We start from the raw sequence: 18,152 nt of genomic DNA, 5'->3' as shown, positions 1-18,152 counted from the left end.
GCTGCCACGCCTGTAATCGTGATTGGCTCTAGGTGCCGTAGATTCATTGGATCGTAGTCTCAACCTTCCTCGCTGAGCTTCATCTTAAGTAATTGACAATATGCCCCCGGGTCCTCTTACCTAATTGACTGAACCCTGTCGGAATTAACTTGAATCCGACCCCATGAAGAGGCTGTTGCCAATATCAATTAAAGAAGAGACCTACTCCCACTTATGTTCAGGCATTACTCCCTTTTCCGTATCCTGTCATCGACCTGAGCTCTAAAACTTGGTCTTGAGCGACCACCCTCGACATACACCACGAGCCACAGCAAAAGCAAGAGCAGCCGCCAAGTACAGAACTCCACCGAAGATAATCAATCCCCCGTATTCCCCTCCATTCTGCTGCTGGATCGCCCCGGCAATTGGTATACTAGTAAGCATACCAACACTGGTGATCGTGAACGTAGTCCCGCTCCTCTTTCCATAATCCTCTGTGGCACACACTTGAGAAATGCACACTGGTGTGAGACTGATGGCGGCTCCACTCCAGAAGCCAAAGAGCACTGCATAGCAGATAATCGATGCCAAGTTGTCACTCGCGTGCAACCAAAGTGCGAGAATGAGAATTGCGCAGACAACCGATGTCAATACCATCATATTAAATCGGCCGACTCGATCCGCTACTAAGCCTGGCAAGAAGCGCCCTGGAATAGCCCCGAGATTTAGAAAAGCTATAACGAGGTAGGACATGGTATCTTCCACACCGACATGTATAGCATAGGATGCAATATATGTGACCGGGATGAAGACTGCAAATTCCACCAAGAATACTGCAGCTGTGGTAGAAGCATACTTGATATCTCTCAAGGCCTTAAAGTCCACAGACGTCCCTGCCTTGAGATTGCCTGGAAACCTAGTCTTCAGAAGCACGCAAGCAACAGCACACATCAGCGCGCTTATAAAGGCAATGATACGGATGGCCCATGGAAATCCGATCTTGGGTGCTGCAAAGAGGATTATCAGAGGGAAAATCACGCCGCCGATTCCACCAGCTGTGCAGGCGATGCCGGTCGCGTAGCCTCGACGCACATTGAACCAGTGGCCGACGGCAGTGATAGCTGGATTAAAGAGTGTGCAAGCAGACAATCCACCTAACACACCAAAGGAAAGAAAGATCTGGTAATATTCTGGAAGTCGTTAGTCCCTATGTGAGTCGGGCGGGTTTCACCATGACATACCTTCACTGAAACTTAAGCATATCAGAGAAACAACCATTCCGAACGATCCTGGAATCACCACAACGCTAGGGCCATATGTATCGAAAATTGGCCCTGTTGATACTGTCAGTGAGACTGAAGAGAATTGATGCAAGCGGCATGACTTACCTGTTTGGGCACCCGCAAAATAAAGGAAAAAGCCATATGCGCCAAAAATCCATCCAATGCTCGATTCCGAATATTCCTTGAGTTGATGGGTGCTAGTCCAAGCATGAAGGACACCGAGGCTATTCAATAAGCCCATGGACGGTATCATTGCGCACCATGCCCCAAGTACAACCGACCAGGCCTTCAATCCTCCCTCGGGGAAATCAATGTCTTCCCTTCCATCTTGAAGGTTTGAAAGCTCAGCAGGATCTGAGACAGTCACAGTCTTCTCCCCGCTGTCGTTGCGCATGATGTCTCGCACTGCCATGATATCCCCGGTGTTCTCTATGAGAAGATAAACGAGACGACGTTCACTCTTTATGAATCATCCTGGTGGTCATCTGGAACTAGAAGCCCATGATGGACGAAGTGTTCCTTTGAAGTGTGGGGTCTGAATCTCTTATCTCTACCGATGTGGGGGTGTAAGGGTGCAAATTCTGGGCGATATCTCGGTGAAACGGACTTGTCATTGGTTCGTTGAGTGCTTCATTGGTAATTGAACGCCGGATTGGAAATGGCCGATCGACTGAGTCTTTTGTGGCTTCTCTCGCATGGTCTAATTGCGGCGTATTGGAACCCAAGATTGATTGTTGTGGAGAAGAACGACTATGTTTGTCGCTAGCGTGGGTCTGATTTTCCTTGGATAGTCTTCGGCATGAGGCGACCCGAATCAGATCAGACTGATTACAAATACTTCGGTTCCGCTAGTTATACATATCATTCTTGCAGCTCTCTTAGATGTGGACACTCATGATTTGTGGATCCTGTGCCTGGCTATCGGCACTGCGAGTACAGGGCGCCTTCTAGGAACATTCTAATCGGGCAGTATCTCCCGGTAGATCAGGCCAATCGGTTCGCCGAGCCGCTTCCGAAACTCTTTAGTCTAGAGTTTAGATGAGACCGATGCTTCTTTTGAATTCTCTTTTGAATATTCTTCTATACAGTCAAGCGAAAATGGCAACGTCAGGCTATAGAGCAGGGACGGTAGCGAAGCACTCCATTCAATGACAGCGCCCTTCCGCCTTGTATTGCACATATAGCTAATAGCACCATCAATTATAAGGATGACTATCCCCAACCCTTTAGAAGACTTTAGGTACGTAGACTAACATTTCGCCTCTGAGGCCGTGAGAGCGTCGCTGCAGGTCTTTAAATACATATACACTATACAACGTGGTGACGCAGGCAATTTCTTCGTACGACATTTCTGCAACAGCTAATCAGTCTTGTTCCATGTCATCTCTTAGCGTCCAATATTCCTGTAACCTAGGGGATGGGTCGCCATTTGTTGAACCGACAACTTCGTCAGGACCTGTTGTGGACGATGTACGCGGAAAGCTAAGGGCGATCGTACCCTTTTGATGGCGTGATCCATATGTATTTGGCGTGGTAAGTAGAATAATTGGGATTCTTCTCGACGATGTTGATCTTGGATTAACGAGACGCAGCTTGATGAGGCATAGAATGACTCTTCGTTAGCTGGAGATAGCCATGCAAAGTGTGACGAATGTGTGCATGCGGCCGGATTCGAACCCGCGACCTTGGTGAGTTGAAGCAGAGATCTGATGAGATTAGGAAGGAGCGACAGCGGGCTCGCAGAAAAGGAAGGAACGAAGGACGGAGGTAAACAAAAGGGCTCATCGCGCACCTTCGTAGCTTTCTCTTCTTCTTCTTTTCTCTAGACTTAGTTTCTTCGTTTGAATGCACCAGAATCTACGCTTTCGTATCCTTTCTGATTGGCTCGTGACACAAAGCAGAAAAGCGTGTAGGCGGGATACTATCAGTATATTGCGATCGTTGATCATCATATATCACCACTTAGTGGTTCTCTTAGGTTCATCTCGCATTCCCTCTGCTGATTTTTGTCAATCTATAGTTATTGCTTCGACCGTTGGTGCAATCTGCAGCTCCATCTTGTCTACTCGAAGACAAGAGGCAAGTCAAATCAACCAGTAATTGTATCTGAGGGCACAGCACGAGTGAATCGACCCTATCCCTCTCGTTATAAGTTCAGTGAGGATAGCACTTGGAAATTGATCCTCGAAACCGCCGAGAAGTACAAGCCCTGGTCCGACTTGACAGACAGCATGAAACCGGGCTGACGCGGAAACCCTCCACCCCCAACACATCTCAGAAGTGTTGGAGGGTCCATTGACCAATAACGACTCATGCAAAGCTGTTTTAAGGGATTGGTCGGTATGTATAGAGCGTGGGTTCCATAGAATGGCAATTCAACAATTCTCTGTGGGCGGAGGCTGGAGATAGTACGGCTTTTTCTCGGCCTGGGGGGGTCGTATTGGTCCACACTTTTGCTGGAGGCGGCTGTGAACCACCGGCTCATATGGGGTCCTCATGTCAAGAAACAAGGGTGTGGGAAGTGCGTCTACACGTTTTGTAGCAACAATGATTGTTCAAGATGTAATCGTTAGGGGGGATTGGTAAAGGTACTTTTGCGAGAGGCTAGAATAGCGACGTTCCATTGGGCCACGCTTAATGCGCGTGAAATAACCTTTGGCACTGACCAAGTGGCAGTTGAAATGTTTGTGAGCCCGCTGGTTAAATATGGTTAAAGCACAATAAGAACGGCAACAACTTGTCATTGTGGCAACGCTTGTTTATGGACCCATTGGATACTCAAGTCAATACACATGGCATACCACGTACAGAAACGCATCAGATACAATCTGCAATGGGCAGGCTAGTCCGAAGAGGCTGCTTGGAGGAATTTTCTGTTGGGACCCCAAGTGGGATGAGTGGAGCTCACTAAAACCAGGAGATAGCCTCATGGTCCAGGACTGGCGACGATGTTGCATGTTCTATGAGCGAGAGATGGTTATCACAGTTGAATTTAGACAATTGATAAAACTAGTCAGTAGATTTGCACTGGGAGTAAATAGGCTCCTAGGGTAATTGTTCCAGATCACCATTATTCTACAGCGATATCGCTCGTCGGGCTGGCTCTGTCTGTTTACGGTACCCACTGATCTTCGGTACAGTTCGCATGCTACGGTCGCACGGAGGGGTGGCAGATCTGGACCTCCACTGTACTCCGTACACAACGGTAAGGACTCATCATGCACCATCTAGTCGCTTTCTTGTGGACCTGGCTTATCATTCACTAGAAAAGGCAGGTTTACAGTCGAGTATTTTGAAGTAGACAACGTATATATTCGGCTGACTCGGGAGGCTCGGGTCCATCCGTCGTCCGATGATCGGCATATCCCACGCCTCCTACAGAACACAGGACAAATTCAACCTTGACCATCGGTTTCCAGTCTTTCTGGAGAGCCTTTTGTGTTTTCAGACACTTAGCCCTCGTAGTAATGTTACTACGGTCCGTAATTTGCATAAAGAGGGGCTCGAGGAGGGAACCCCTGCCAGCCTGCCAGGTACACCCACAGCCCCTCCGTCCCACACTGATTTGCTTTCCACCCCCACAATCCAGCCGCTTCCATTCACCACTATACAGTACATACGAGGGCGACTATCGCAATTAGCATGATAAAACACCGGACCATTTACCGCTCTCAACAAGGTCCAGCCAGGGCTTCACGCTGGTGGAGAACGGATAAGGGTATTGGCGGCACATTCCAAGCAAGTGGTGGCTCGAGCTGCTATAAAAGTAGATGCATGTCCCAAGTAGTCCCATTTTCATGGACATCAAACTAGCAGCAACACTAATTTTCACCGGCCTGGCCACGACGCAGAATTAGACTTCCAAACCGCCCGCGCGACACGCTAGCCTGACGCTGATGCCAGCACGGGGGTGCCAATCAACATCTTCGAGGCGGCTGGACAGCTGAGTCAGGGCGGAGGCAGCCCTAACCAGCTAACGTTACCCTCCTCCGTGCACGACGATCCGGTTTGATAGGTCTACTGTATGATGGACGGGACCGCTGATCTTGCGGTTTGCAGCGGTCCGGGTTTCTTTGGGGGGTTTCAACTTCCTCGATGGTTCAAATCCAGTTCTCATTTATGTAGATGTTCGGGTCGATGACATCGAGGGGTGGCGAGAACCGGGGAAAAGCAAGCAGCGGATAAGTATAGCTGGCAATAATCATAGCAACCTAGGTTGACAGGACGTCCTCTCTTTGGTTTTCTCATGGTGGTCCCTCCTCCCCCAGTCCGTCCGAAACGCCAAGGCGAAGACGAGGGCCGGGGGGTATCGGCATCGGACGAATGGTACCCACGGAAGATGCAGGAGTTGGGATGGGAAGAAGCAGGTCGAGTGGATGGAACTTGGAATGATGGAGAATCAGCTTTCCCCGGAGGAACGGAAGAGGGACCGTCCACGCCCCCCGCATGGCCGAGAACTGCCCCTCCCCGCGTATTATTGCGTATTATTGAGTATTATTGCGTATTGGCCCTGTATGGGTGAGCTTGTTTTGCGACCTTTCGATCTAACCATATTCTTCCCACGGACGTCTACAAAGTCAAGTCACACAGCATGAGACTCGGTCTCTCGATGGAACCAATACAAAAGGTAAAATAAATATGCACTGGTCCCTGTAGGGCCGCGAAACGGCTGGAAAAGGAAATCGGGTAGCCTGCAAACATGCGACGGACTGCACGGCCCACGCCGCGTTGGGCAGTGCATTTTAGCCGTCGTAGTCGGAGGGGAGCTCTGTTTTGCTCTGCCCCTCGTCAGACTCTAATCAGGGCCTATTGCATCGTTAGCTTTGAATGAGAGGGTTCTAGAAGCTTGGGATTGACAATCGGCTAGTAGTAAAATAATCAAATTAATGAATGCACACACTTATACAACTATGCTATGGCTATACCGGAAATACCAGGTCCAGGTCTACATCCGTAACTCGTTTGGTATCAACCCGAGGAACATCGGGGTAAAGAGCGAGTAATAATAACCAGGAGAATAGTTAGTTAGTTTATCACACTACGCTTACTCCTACTACCAACTACTCCGTACTAGCAGTCGTAGTACCTTAGTCTAAGTACGGAGTAGCGTAGCCTAATTCACTGGGTCCCCATCAAAAGTCCCTCAGGTCCGGTACGAGTCTCCTCCATGCCGAACGGCCTCCGGATCCATTCGCGCATTGCAATTACCAAATGGCAATTATTTATAATTCCACCTGGCCCTGCCCCCCTCCCATCGGTCTGGTCTTGCCTTTCGACTCTTCCTCCCTTCTTTCTCTCTCCTCTCCTCTCCTCTCTCCATCCTCCCTCTCATCCTGCTTTACCCTTCTGCAGTCGCAAAGTAAGTCGGTGATCTTCACTCCCTCCCCACTTTCATCCCACCTCCCCCCCCCCTCAAAGTGGGAGTTTATTGATCCCGCCGCCCCTCGCCCGTAATATAACCGCTGACTTGGCTTTCTTTTCTCCCCCCGAGCAGAGAGGTGTTGACTCTTGAATTATAATTTTTTTTGAGTTCTTCGCGTCCAGGAGCTTATTATCATGTCGGACGCTCCCAAGCCTACGGTGGTAAGTGTGAATCGCAACTGTGGGAGACCGTGCGCTTGCGATCGCCCTCGCCAGGTTATTGCAATGCGAGCGGGCTTCGTAGGTCGGGGGAGGATTCCTTGCTAACCCAGATCCCTCGCATAGGTGCTTGAGGCCCACGAGGTTGACACCTTCCACGTCCCCAAGGCTTTCTACGAGAAGCACCCTACCGGAACCCACCTGAAGGACCTGGACGAGTACAAGAAGCTCTACGATGAGTCCATCAAAGACCCCGACACTTTCTGGGCTCGCATGGCTCGCGAGCTCCTGACTTTCGAGCGCGATTTCCAGACGACCCACTTCGGCTCCTTCGAGAACGGTGACAACGCCTGGTTCGTCGAGGGCCAGCTGAATGCCTCGTACAACTGCGTTGACCGCCACGCCCTGAAGAACCCCGACAAGGTCGCGATTATTTACGAAGCCGATGAGCCCAACGAGGGCCGCACCATCACCTACGGCGAGCTGCTGCGCGAGGTCTCCCGGGTTGCCTGGGTGCTCAAGCAGCGCGGCGTCAAGAAGGGTGACACGGTCGCCATCTACCTGCCTATGATTCCCGAGGCCGTGATCGCCTTCCTGGCCTGCTCCCGTATCGGTGCCGTGCACTCCGTTGTCTTTGCTGGTTTCTCTTCCGACTCCCTCCGGGATCGTGTGATTGACGCCCAGTCCAAGGTCGTCATCACCACCGACGAGGGTAAGCGTGGCGGCAAGGTTATTGGTACCAAGCGCATTGTCGACGAGGCCCTGAAGCAGTGCCCCGATGTTACTACCTGCCTGGTTTACAAGCGCACTGGCGCCGAGGTCCCCTGGACCGCCGGTCGTGACTTGTGGTGGCACGAGGAGGTTGAGAAGTACCCCAACTACCTGGCTCCCGAGTCGATGAACTCTGAGGACCCTCTCTTCCTTCTCTACACTTCCGGTTCTACCGGCAAGCCCAAGGGTGTCCTGCACACGACCGCCGGTTACCTGCTCGGTGCGGCTATGACCGGTAAATACGTGTTTGACATCCACGAGGATGACCGTTACTTCTGTGGTGGTGATGTCGGCTGGATTACCGGTCACACCTATGTTGTCTACGCCCCTCTGCTCCTTGGCTGTGCTACTGTTGTTTTCGAGAGTACTCCCGCTTACCCCAACTTCTCCCGCTACTGGGATGTCATCGACAAGTACGATGTCACCCAGTTCTACGTTGCTCCCACTGCCCTGCGTCTGTTGAAGCGCGCCGGTGATCAGCACATCCACCACAAGATGAAGTCTCTGCGTATTCTGGGCTCTGTTGGTGAGCCCATTGCTGCTGAGGTGTGGAAGTGGTACTTCGAGTCCGTTGGAAAGGAGGAAGCCCACATCTGCGATGTAAGTTTCTAACGTCCACCCCGTAATCGACGAGATCCATTGGACTAACGGTGGAACTACCAGACTTACTGGCAAACCGAGACCGGTTCTAACGTGATCACCCCTCTGGGTGGTATCACCCCCACCAAGCCCGGCAGTGCCTCTCTTCCCTTCTTCGGCATTGAGCCTGCCATTATTGATCCTGTCTCCGGAGAGGAGATTACCGGGAACGACGTTGAGGGTGTCCTTGCCTTCAAGCAGCCCTGGCCCAGCATGGCCCGCACCGTTTGGGGTGCGCACAAGCGTTATATGGATACATACTTGAATGTTTACAAGGGCTACTACGTAAGGCGCCGATCTCATGACCTATGGCAGTGGCATCAACTGACTGAGAACCTTCTCTAGTTCACCGGAGATGGCGCTGGTCGCGATCACGATGGTTACTACTGGATCCGTGGCCGTGTCGACGATGTTGTCAACGTCTCTGGCCACCGTCTGTCCACTGCTGAGATTGAAGCCGCCCTCCTCGAGCACCGTAAGTACATCTTTTGAATTCTCATTCGGATGAATCCCCAAAACAAATTTGATACTCATTCTCTTTCTAGCTATGGTCGCCGAAGCCGCCGTGGTTGGTATCTCCGACGAGCTGACCGGCCAGGCTGTCAACGCCTTTGTTGCCCTGAAGGACGGCAACGAGACCACCGACCAGGTGCGCAAGGATCTGGTCATGCAGGTCCGCAAGTCAATTGGTCCCTTCGCTGCCCCCAAGGCTGTGTTTGTGATCGAGGACCTCCCCAAGACCCGCAGTGGCAAGATCATGCGCCGTATTCTGCGCAAGATTCTCAGCGGTGAGGAGGACAGCCTGGGTGATACCTCGACTGTAAGAGGCCCTTCTTGTATATGACATGATTGACTTTATAAGCTAACACTTTATTACAGCTGTCTGAGCCTGGTGTTGTGGACAAGATCATTGCCACTGTCCACGCTGCTCGCGCCAAGTAAAAATTCGGTCTATGAATTGATGATAATGATGCTTCAGAAGAGTTTGCCCTTGGTTGAAAGTTCTTCTTGGGTATGCTGATGGGTATTTTTTGTGTTGGTTCCCACATCGCCTTTGGGGCTGTTCGGGATGTAGGTATGCGAGATTGATATATTTCCCTGTTTCTGCGTGTATTTGAGATTCCCTGGTCTGCCTATCCAGTTGTAGTGTGAATAGTATTATGCTTCTAGATCTCCATGATCGCGTCCTTTGCTGTCCGTTGTAATGTGCAGTAGAATGCCTTGATCACTCAAACCTACATGACATGATAAGTGCTTCGTAAAGTTTACACTAATGTAGCTGTGGGTAGAATCGAGCATTCAATGAAAGAAGGGGACCTCTCTTTGCTTTTAGACGGAATAGCGCGGCAACAATGTAAACGTGCCATCCATCAGGTGTGAACCAGCTGCACGATCTGGCAGATATCCTGCATGCGTCCGCTGGCATTGTTGTCTTCCATTAAGGTCCGTGCGTTAGCTTGCCAGATCAAAAAAGGTAAAGCGCGGTATTGGTAAATGATCTCATTGGCTGGTGACCTCGATACTTTGTTCAGGCAACAGTGGCTCACGTGACGGACCACAGATGGCCGTGCTGAGGTAATCATGCCTGCCTGAGCTGGCAAACTTGGGTCAACCTTGACTGACTTTACTTTTCTGGCGCGTCCGCCTCCTCTCTTCTCTTCTTCTTCTTCCTCCACCACGCGCCACCACCCATTCGCCCTCGCTGCGACATCTATTCATCCTTCACATTCTCACCATCTGTGATCATTTCCTCTCTATGCTAACATAAATCGTCAACTCCCACCGACACCATGTCTTTCGGCTTCGGAGGAGGAGGAACTGGATTTGGCCAGACCAACCAGAGCTCCGGCTTCGGTACGGGCTCTGGATTTGGAGGCTCCAACACTAGCACAGGTAGGTTGCTCTTTCCCAGCGCATTGTCATTTTTTCATCTTTTTCTGCTTCCATGGGGCTGTGTGCATGGATTCTGGGATATCGCCCGGGTCCTACCTTCCCCTCACGTTCTTGCTTTGTTTTTTTGGGCTCCGGGTTGGCAAAACCCCTCAAATCTCCTGGGAAGGGTGCTCCTGGCGTCGGACAACCCGCGACCGCGATGACACGCGCAAAGTCAACGACCTCTTCCATAACTGGCCCACTTTGCTCGTGCCCCCACGGAATCTCCCGCGGACTTTCTCGATGCTCAGCGACACTGCGACACAAGAGAAGGGGATGAAAGGGTAGCCTTGAAAAATCAGTTCTCTGACAAGCGATCCCACTGCGTCATCTAGGCTTTGGCTCGACCACTGCGTTTGGTGGCGGGAATACTGGAAACACTGGCGGGGGCCTCTTTGGCAACACGTCCAGCGGCTTCGGCACCGGCACTAACACAGGTAGGTGCTCAAAACGACCGAGCTTTGCGGTTTTCGCCCAGGGGGTTTCGCCTTTCGTTCTTGCGTGTGAGGTGTCCAGGGTTCCCGCGTCGCACCGGATTGGCTTTGTCTCTCTACGCCGTCATAAGGATCTTTGTGGTTTCAGCTCCTTTGTTCTGGTGCGCGCGAACAACTCCAGCTGCCATGGGGAAGATGAAACCTGATAGACCTCCCGGAGTTTGAGGACTTTGCACCCATGGATCCCAGCTATTCATTGAGCTGCTACTTGTTGATCGCTTTTTCTTGGATTGACTTGTTGAATCTTTTACTGACCTCGCTATTCACTTCCATAGGATTCGGTTCCAACACTCAGACTCAAAATCCGTCTCTCTTCGGTTCCGGAAATCAAAATCGCACTACTGGATTCGGAACAAACACCAATACCGGTCAGAATCTCTTTGGTGCCAATACCACCCCAAACACAGGCACGACCTCTGGGTTCGGCTCTACTGGTTTTGGATCCACCACCGGCGGAACTACTGGCTTCGGCAGCAGTACCAACCCTAGTACTGGTGGAATCTTTGGCAACAAAGGAACTGGCTTCGGTACCTCCAACACAGGCGGCACCTTTGGCTCGTCTGGTACCACTGGCTTTGGCACAGGTGCGGCCACCACTGGTTTCGGGGGTACCGGCACTGCATTCCAAGGTGCCCAGACTTGCGAGGGCACTGGCGGTACTCCGTTCAACCCGTTCACTGAGAAGGACCAAAACTCAACTGCGACAAACCACTACCAGAGCATCAGTTTCATGCAACCCTACAGCAAGTTCTCCTTCGAAGAGCTGAGACTTGCCGACTATCAACAAGGACGCCGTTTCGGTAACGCCAGTGGACAACCTGGTGGCTTTGGTGCTCCGGCCTTTGGTTCTTCTACTGGATTCGGAGGTCAACAGGCCAGTACGGGCTTCGGCACCAGCACTACTCCGTTTGGTGGTGCGACTACTACCTCTGCGCCAACCGGCTTTGGTACCACTCAGACAACCAGTGCTTTCGGTAACAGCCAGACCGGAACAAACCCTTTGTTTGGCGCTAAGCCTGCAACCTCGATGTTCGGCGGTGCCACTCAGACTCCCGCACAGACGGGATCAATGTTTGGTGGCGGCACCACGACCAACACCCCTGGTGGATTCGGTACCAGCACCACTACCCCCAGCACCGGATTCGGGACCAACACCGGTGGCTCCCTGTTTGGCGGCGCTCAGCAGAACAAGCCGGCTTTCGGCGCCGGTACGACAAGCACTGGGTTCGGTGGCGGATTTGGTACTCCTCAGACTACCACTGCAAGCAATCCCTTCGGCACCACCACTGCCACCACCACGCCATTTGGCGGAGCTCAACAGCAACAGCCCGCTGGGACTGGCTTTGGCTTTGGTAACACCCAGGCCCAGGCCCAAAAGCCCGCCGGTATCTTCGGGGGCCAGGGTGGGTTCGGAGCGAACACTCAGCAGCAACAAACCGGCACGGGCTTGTTCAACAACACTCCTGGTCAGACGACCACTGGCACTTCGATCTTCGGCGGTGGTCAGACCCAGCAAGCACAACCTGCAACCTCGATGTTTGGTGGCGGCCAGGCCCAACAGCCTGCTGCCGGGACTGGTCTTTTCGGCGGTGCTCAGAACCAGCAGAAGCCCGCTACTTCGATGTTCGGTGGTGGTACCACTGCTACTCCTGGTGGATTTGGCAGCAGCTTTGGTAACACCCAGACTCAGGCGGGTGGCTCTAGCCTGTTCGGTGGCGCGCAGACTCAGCAGGCCAAGCCTAGCATGTTCGGGTCGACCACTCCTTCCACTGGCGGTATCTTCGGTGGTCAGACCACAGCGAATCAAACTGGAACCTCTCTTTTCGGTGGTGCTCAGAGCCAGCAACAACAGCCTGTTGGAAGCAGCATCTTCGGTGGCTCGCAGGCTGCACAGCAGCAACCGCAACAGCCTATTCCCGGCAGCCTCCAAGCCTCATTCCTCGATGCTAACCCCTACGGTAGCCAGTCCATTTTCTCTGGCCTTCCGAGCCCGATAGTGTCCTCCCCCGGCCCTCTTGCTACGCCTCTATCCTCCAGCATCAAGCAGAAGCAGCGGACCCCTCTACCGGTCTACAAGATCACACCCAATGCTGCTAACCGACTCATCACCCCGCCCAGACGTCAGGGCTACGGATTCTCCTATTCGACCTACGGCTCGCCCTCTAGCACCGCCAGTACTCCAGGCTCTGGCTTGAGCAGCAGCCTTTTGGGCGGCAGTGGTAGCGGCAGTCTCCGTGGCAGCATCAGCGGCAGCCTGGGTCGTAGCTTCAGTAAGAGCTACTCAACTAGCAACTTGCGCAAGACTTTCATTCCGGATGAGGACAGCGTTCACTCTCCCGGTGCTCTTCTGCCTACCGGTGCTCGCAGCAACGGCGGTAGTCTCAAGCGTCTAACCATTGACCGCTCCTTGAGAAACGATCTATTCTCACGCCCGGCTAGCACCTCGCCTGCCCCCGTCACTAATGGTGATGACTTGCACTCGGCTGACAAGCTTAAGAAGAAGGTCAGCTTCGACTCCACTCCTTCTGGTGGCGAGATCGTCCGCGTGGAATCCAAGAGCCCTGAGCCAACTGCCGAAGAGCTCGGCTTCCTTCGCTCTACCCGCAAGAGTGGTACCCTCAATGGCATCGATAGAGAACTCGAGCGTCCTGAGATGGAGTCTGTTCGCCGTGATCTCGCTGTCGTCCCCGAAAATGCCGAGCCCGCCCCTGATGGCTCCTCCATCAAGCGCCTTTCCTTCATCCCCGGCGGAGACCCCAAGCCTGGCGACTACTGGATGACGCCGTCGCATGCCGAGCTTTCCAAGATGTCCCGTGATCAGCTGAAGAAGGTTGTGAATTTCACTGTGGGACGTCAGAACTGCGGTGAAGTTACTTTCAACGGTGCTGTCGACCTCACTAGCGTCGACTTGGACAACCTCTTTGGTGGAATCGTTGACATTGGCGTTCGTAAGATTACTGTCTACCCCGAGGAAAGTGTGAAGCCTGCTATGGGCAAGGGCCTCAACGTTCCCTCCACCCTGCGTATTCAGAACTCCTGGCCCCGTGGCCGCGATCGCAAGAACCCGCTGCCCATTACTAGCGGCCCTCTCTTCGACAAGCACGTTGACCGTCTGCGCAAGGTCACCGATACCGAGTTTGTCGACTACGAAACCGACACCGGCACTTGGGTCTTCAAGGTCCCCCACTTCACCACTTATGGTCTTGACTATGATGAGGACGAAGGTGAGAGTCTTGAGCAGAGCACCCTTGGTGCAGGCCCTGATGACAATCGCACTCCTAAGGCCTCGGACGACCACCCTGCGAGCTTTGAGCAATCCGCGACTTTCTCCATCGACGAGTCGTTTGTTGGTTCCATGGCAGGTGTCGACGATGACACGTTCGATTTTAAGAAGCGTAAGATTGTCCCGGGCTCCTTTGGCACCCAGGCCATGCAGGTTGAAGACGAGGAGATGGGATCTGAGGGCGACAGCGAGTCTTTTTTAGAGGAAGGCTCCGCGGGTTCAACTACTGAGCATGACGATGACTACGTCACCGAGAGCCAGCGATCTGGCGACTCGATAGTTGGATCTGATGAGGATCAGGCAATGGACATGGCGGGTTCCTTTCCCAATCTTCATCGCACCGTGGAGCAGGATGACGCTCAGAGCACCGGCAGTGATCTGGACGCAACCCACCCCCTTTCGAAGCCCTTTGGCACCCCCGGCAAGCCACGTCTCGACCTGAGTGGCGACTGGGCAGAGCAGCTTCAGCGAACCATCAGCCCACGCAAGCAAAACCGTGATGCACTTCGCGAGATTCAGGCCAACGCCTTTACCGACCGACCCCTACTGAACGACGGATCGCCGGCCGAGAAGACAACCGTTTCTCCCAAGAAGGGTTTCTCGAACAGTATCGACCTGATGAACTCTCTCTTCCAGCAGCAGCCGCGGAAGCAGAACGCACCTACTACGCAGAAGGCGTCCAAGTCCCAGCCCAAGGGCTTTGAGGTTCGAGCTCCCTCCTTGCTTTACACTTGATTTTCTTTTTCTGGTTTCTCTCTGCATTCTCATCCACCACCCCACCGTCGCACAACCTGCATTTGTGATTATCTTTCGCATTCCCTGCACACATTAGCCTGTATCCCACAATATCATGTATCTAGCACTGAATTCCCCCGCCAGATAGTTGACCAAATTTGAGACACTCTTTGCTAAAATTTTCTCTTCTCTTGTACAGTGGCCTTACAACAAGCAACCCAAGACCTTCGCCGGCGATTCGACGCAAATGGACAAGACCGATGCTGCTTTCCACGACTCTTTCAAGCCTCGCTGGGGTCCTATGGATTCGATCGTTTGCGCCAAGAATGACATTACCGGACCTTTGTCTGAGAGCAATCAACGCTGGAAGGAGCGTTTTTCTGTCTTCAGCGAAGGGCGAGATGTTGCTGTGTTGCAGTACAGCCAGTCCCGCACTGTATGTATAGCGTAATTCTCCGACGACGGAGCCAAAGCTGACCCTTGATTACGTAGTCAAACAACTTGCTTGACGTACAAAGGAAGCAGTCCGCGATCCAACGTGTTGACGGCACTCCCCGGGTCCGCATGGCCAAGGCTGACCTCCGTCAATTTGCCCTTGCCCCGGCTCAAGACGAGGAGCGATTGGTGTGGCAGCTGGCCCATATCTTGTTCAATGACGAAATCGAGGATGACATTTCCGCCAGCGTACCACCACAATTGCGGGCAAAGTTTGCCCACCGAATTAAGAAGGACCGGTTGACTCGTCTTTGGGAATCCGTTATTCGTGGACGACACGCTCACACTCTCGATGCCATTCGCTCGCCCGAGGAGCGAGCTGTCCACCTGCTTTGCTCGCACCGTGTCGACGAGGCCTGCAAGACATTGGTTGACAGTCAAAATTTGCACTTGGCCACCGTGGTCGCACAGATTGGCCGCGATGCTACCTCGCGGTCCGACATTTCGAGTCAGATCGACGTCTGGCGCCAGAATAACGTTTTGTCGGAGATGAGCGAGCCAATCCGTGCTCTCTACGAGCTCGCTGCTGGTAATGGCCTTCGGAGTGAAGGCAAATCGGGAGGTGCGCTTGAGGACCGGGCTTCTTCCTTTTCCTTCACCGAGCGTTTCGAGCTTGATTGGTTCCAGGCGTTTGGTCTTCGTCTCTGGTACGGAACTAATGAGGACGAGCCGATTGAGGCTGCTGTTTCCAAGTTCCTCGATGATATCGCTACTGGACTTGAGCCTGCTTTCCCCTATCCTTCTCGCCACGCTAGCACCCGCGCAACTTTGCAGCCTGGTTCGGATACCCTGGGTCGTGAGTCTCCCTTGTGGGTTCTTCTGAAGGCGTACTCGGCGGCTTCTGGCCGCGCCAACGTTCCGCCTGTCCAGCTGCCTGCGGCTCTGCTGCCAGAGTCGGTGGCGGGTGATCGTCTCACGAACCGTCTTTCCTTCCAGCTTCATCATGTTCTTGCCGCTGTTATTGGGCAGAACGAAGCTGTTCAGGTTGATCAGACCCAAGTTGACCATCTTGTCTGGGACTACGCTTCCGAGATTGTCGCTGGTGGAGAGCTTGCCCCGGCGCTCTTTGTCCTTCTACATCTCTCGCAGGCTGAAGATCGCAAGCGTGCTGTTCAGGATGTCCTTGCTCGCTTCGGTGCCACTCTCCCCAACCCCACTGCTGAGGATGGATCGACTGCCGATCCTGCCTGGCTGAACCTTACCGCTGAGCTCCAGCTTCCCGAAGCTTGGATCTGGGTTGCCAAGGCTCTGCACGCCCGCGACTGTGGTGACGCTGCTCGCGAGGTTGATTGTCTCATCCGTGGCAAACACTGGAATGACGCCCACACCACCTTCTGTAGTATCGTCGGCCCTACCGCCGTCATCTCACGTGACTACCACACGCTCGAGCGACTGGTCTCCGGCTTTGGTGACGGCCCCGAGCGCAAGATGCGCGGCTGGGCTTCTGGCGGTGGCATTTACGAAGATTTCTTGCGCTTGGCTACTGCGCCCCGTGGCCGGCGTGACCCGACTCGCCTAAGCCGACTTGTGAATGCTCTTGTCGATATGGGCGAGCGTACCCGTAATCCCAAGGGTATGCAGGGATTGGAGGAGAGCGTGGCTTTCAAGGAGATGAGCCGCACTGTTGCTGGATGGATTACCCACGAGGATGTTCATGTTTGTCTTCCCGCTAACTTCTCTATTTACAATGCTTTTGCTAACTGTACTTTCCAGTCTGTCGAGTCGTCTGCTATTCTCAGTCTCCCCCTGAACGGCGACGCGCGTGTCCTGCAGACAGCGGAGATGAGTCGTCGCTATTACGGAATCATCATGGCGGGTGGCCAATAGAGGACATGAAGGTGCCTTCGGTGATTCTGGTGGCCATTCAACAGAATGGCAGAAAGGCTGAAAAACTGTTTCTCAAGATGCATGACCATCTACGCGTTTGATTGTATGCTCGCATGGTTCCCTCGGTTCAGCGTTTAATTCCCTTTCCCTATGTCTTTTCTTGCTACTTTCTCTTTTGTGTGATCTGAACCCGACATGACTGTACTGTACTTTATCAATTGAATGGACACTGCTTAGTGGCATAGCTGGCTTATTGTAGATCCTTGACATGTCAAGTATAAGTGTTACTGGCGTAGAATCATCATCACATCAAAATGCAAAGTCGAAACGTATTTAGATGGATCTGTTTCCTTGGTCTCTGGTTTCAAACTTTTGAACTTCCACTGTACGAGCCATGCCGGTTCAGGCACCGGGACCGGCATCCCGCTCATTGGCTGGGAAAGTATAAGATTTGTATGAGGCAATCACCATAAAGCATTCTTTCCTCTGTCTACTTCTCCTCCTTTCCTGCTCGTCCTTGTTTAATGGGGAAGCCCCAGTCTCCTCAAGCTACATCTCAGAAAGCAATTCATACATCTTTAGAGCTCCATTGTCTCTGGAGACAACAACTGTGCTATCACAAACAGCACAGAGCCCGCGACTTGGTAAGATTGACTACTACAACAAGGCCAATTACTGAGTATCCTACAGCATCAGTCTATCATCCGAGCCTGTTGAATCTCAAGATAGATCTATCCCCAGATCTGAATCAATCTCTGACCTTTCATACTTCCCGTTATACTGTGTTACGATCGGTTCTCGCATGTCACCGACGGCGACTGCATGATTGGGTACACAGCCCATTCTTTTATCCTACAGCTGCACTGGCCCGGGAAGCTATTTACCGGCGCTAGGAAGGCGCAATTCACACGTCTTTTGAATTCTTGAGTCTGATCTAGAAATTGCAGACTTAGGCAGGCGGGGCGTAGATCGCTTAGTCGTCGATGTCCAGTGCTCCCTTTTGGCCTGAACCACGAAAACAAGGCAAGTGATTCATTCCAACGTTTTATTTCTTCGTCATTCGTGTTAATAAATCTTCCCCTACACTGAGACGCTGTCATATCTCATTTCCTGTGCCTTCCATCGGTGTATTCC

At 52.7% G+C, this 18,152-nt stretch overlaps 3 protein-coding genes across 3 annotated transcripts; 2 read left to right on the top strand and 1 right to left on the bottom strand.

The window, feature by feature from the left end:
- Positions 1–261: 261 nt before the first annotated feature.
- N7458_001881 (putative oxalate/formate antiporter) lies at positions 262–1,674 on the bottom strand (the record flags this gene model as incomplete). Its single annotated transcript, XM_056905264.1, has 3 exons — positions 262–1,169; positions 1,221–1,313; positions 1,368–1,674. 3 exons carry the CDS (start codon positions 1,672–1,674, stop codon positions 262–264), a joined length of 1,308 nt encoding a protein of 435 aa, XP_056769371.1.
- Positions 1,675–6,818: 5,144 nt separating this feature from the next.
- N7458_001880 (acetate--CoA ligase) lies at positions 6,819–9,194 on the top strand (the record flags this gene model as incomplete). Its single annotated transcript, XM_056905263.1, has 6 exons — positions 6,819–6,845; positions 6,969–8,213; positions 8,277–8,537; positions 8,598–8,727; positions 8,798–9,072; positions 9,132–9,194. 6 exons carry the CDS (start codon positions 6,819–6,821, stop codon positions 9,192–9,194), a joined length of 2,001 nt encoding a protein of 666 aa, XP_056769370.1.
- Positions 9,195–10,856: 1,662 nt separating this feature from the next.
- N7458_001879 (nucleoporin family protein) lies at positions 10,857–17,018 on the top strand (the record flags this gene model as incomplete). Its single annotated transcript, XM_056905262.1, has 4 exons — positions 10,857–14,666; positions 14,896–15,132; positions 15,189–16,847; positions 16,905–17,018. 4 exons carry the CDS (start codon positions 10,857–10,859, stop codon positions 17,016–17,018), a joined length of 5,820 nt encoding a protein of 1,939 aa, XP_056769369.1.
- Positions 17,019–18,152: the final 1,134 nt, after the last annotated feature.

The sequence above is a fragment of the Penicillium daleae genome (genome assembly GCF_028827525.1).
Source record: "Penicillium daleae strain IBT 16125 chromosome Unknown utg000002l_segment0_segment0, whole genome shotgun sequence".
Lineage (NCBI taxonomy): Eukaryota > Fungi > Ascomycota > Eurotiomycetes > Eurotiales > Aspergillaceae > Penicillium > Penicillium daleae.
The sequence above is the reverse complement of the archived record's forward strand: the minus strand, read 5'-3'. Positions and strand labels throughout refer to the sequence as shown.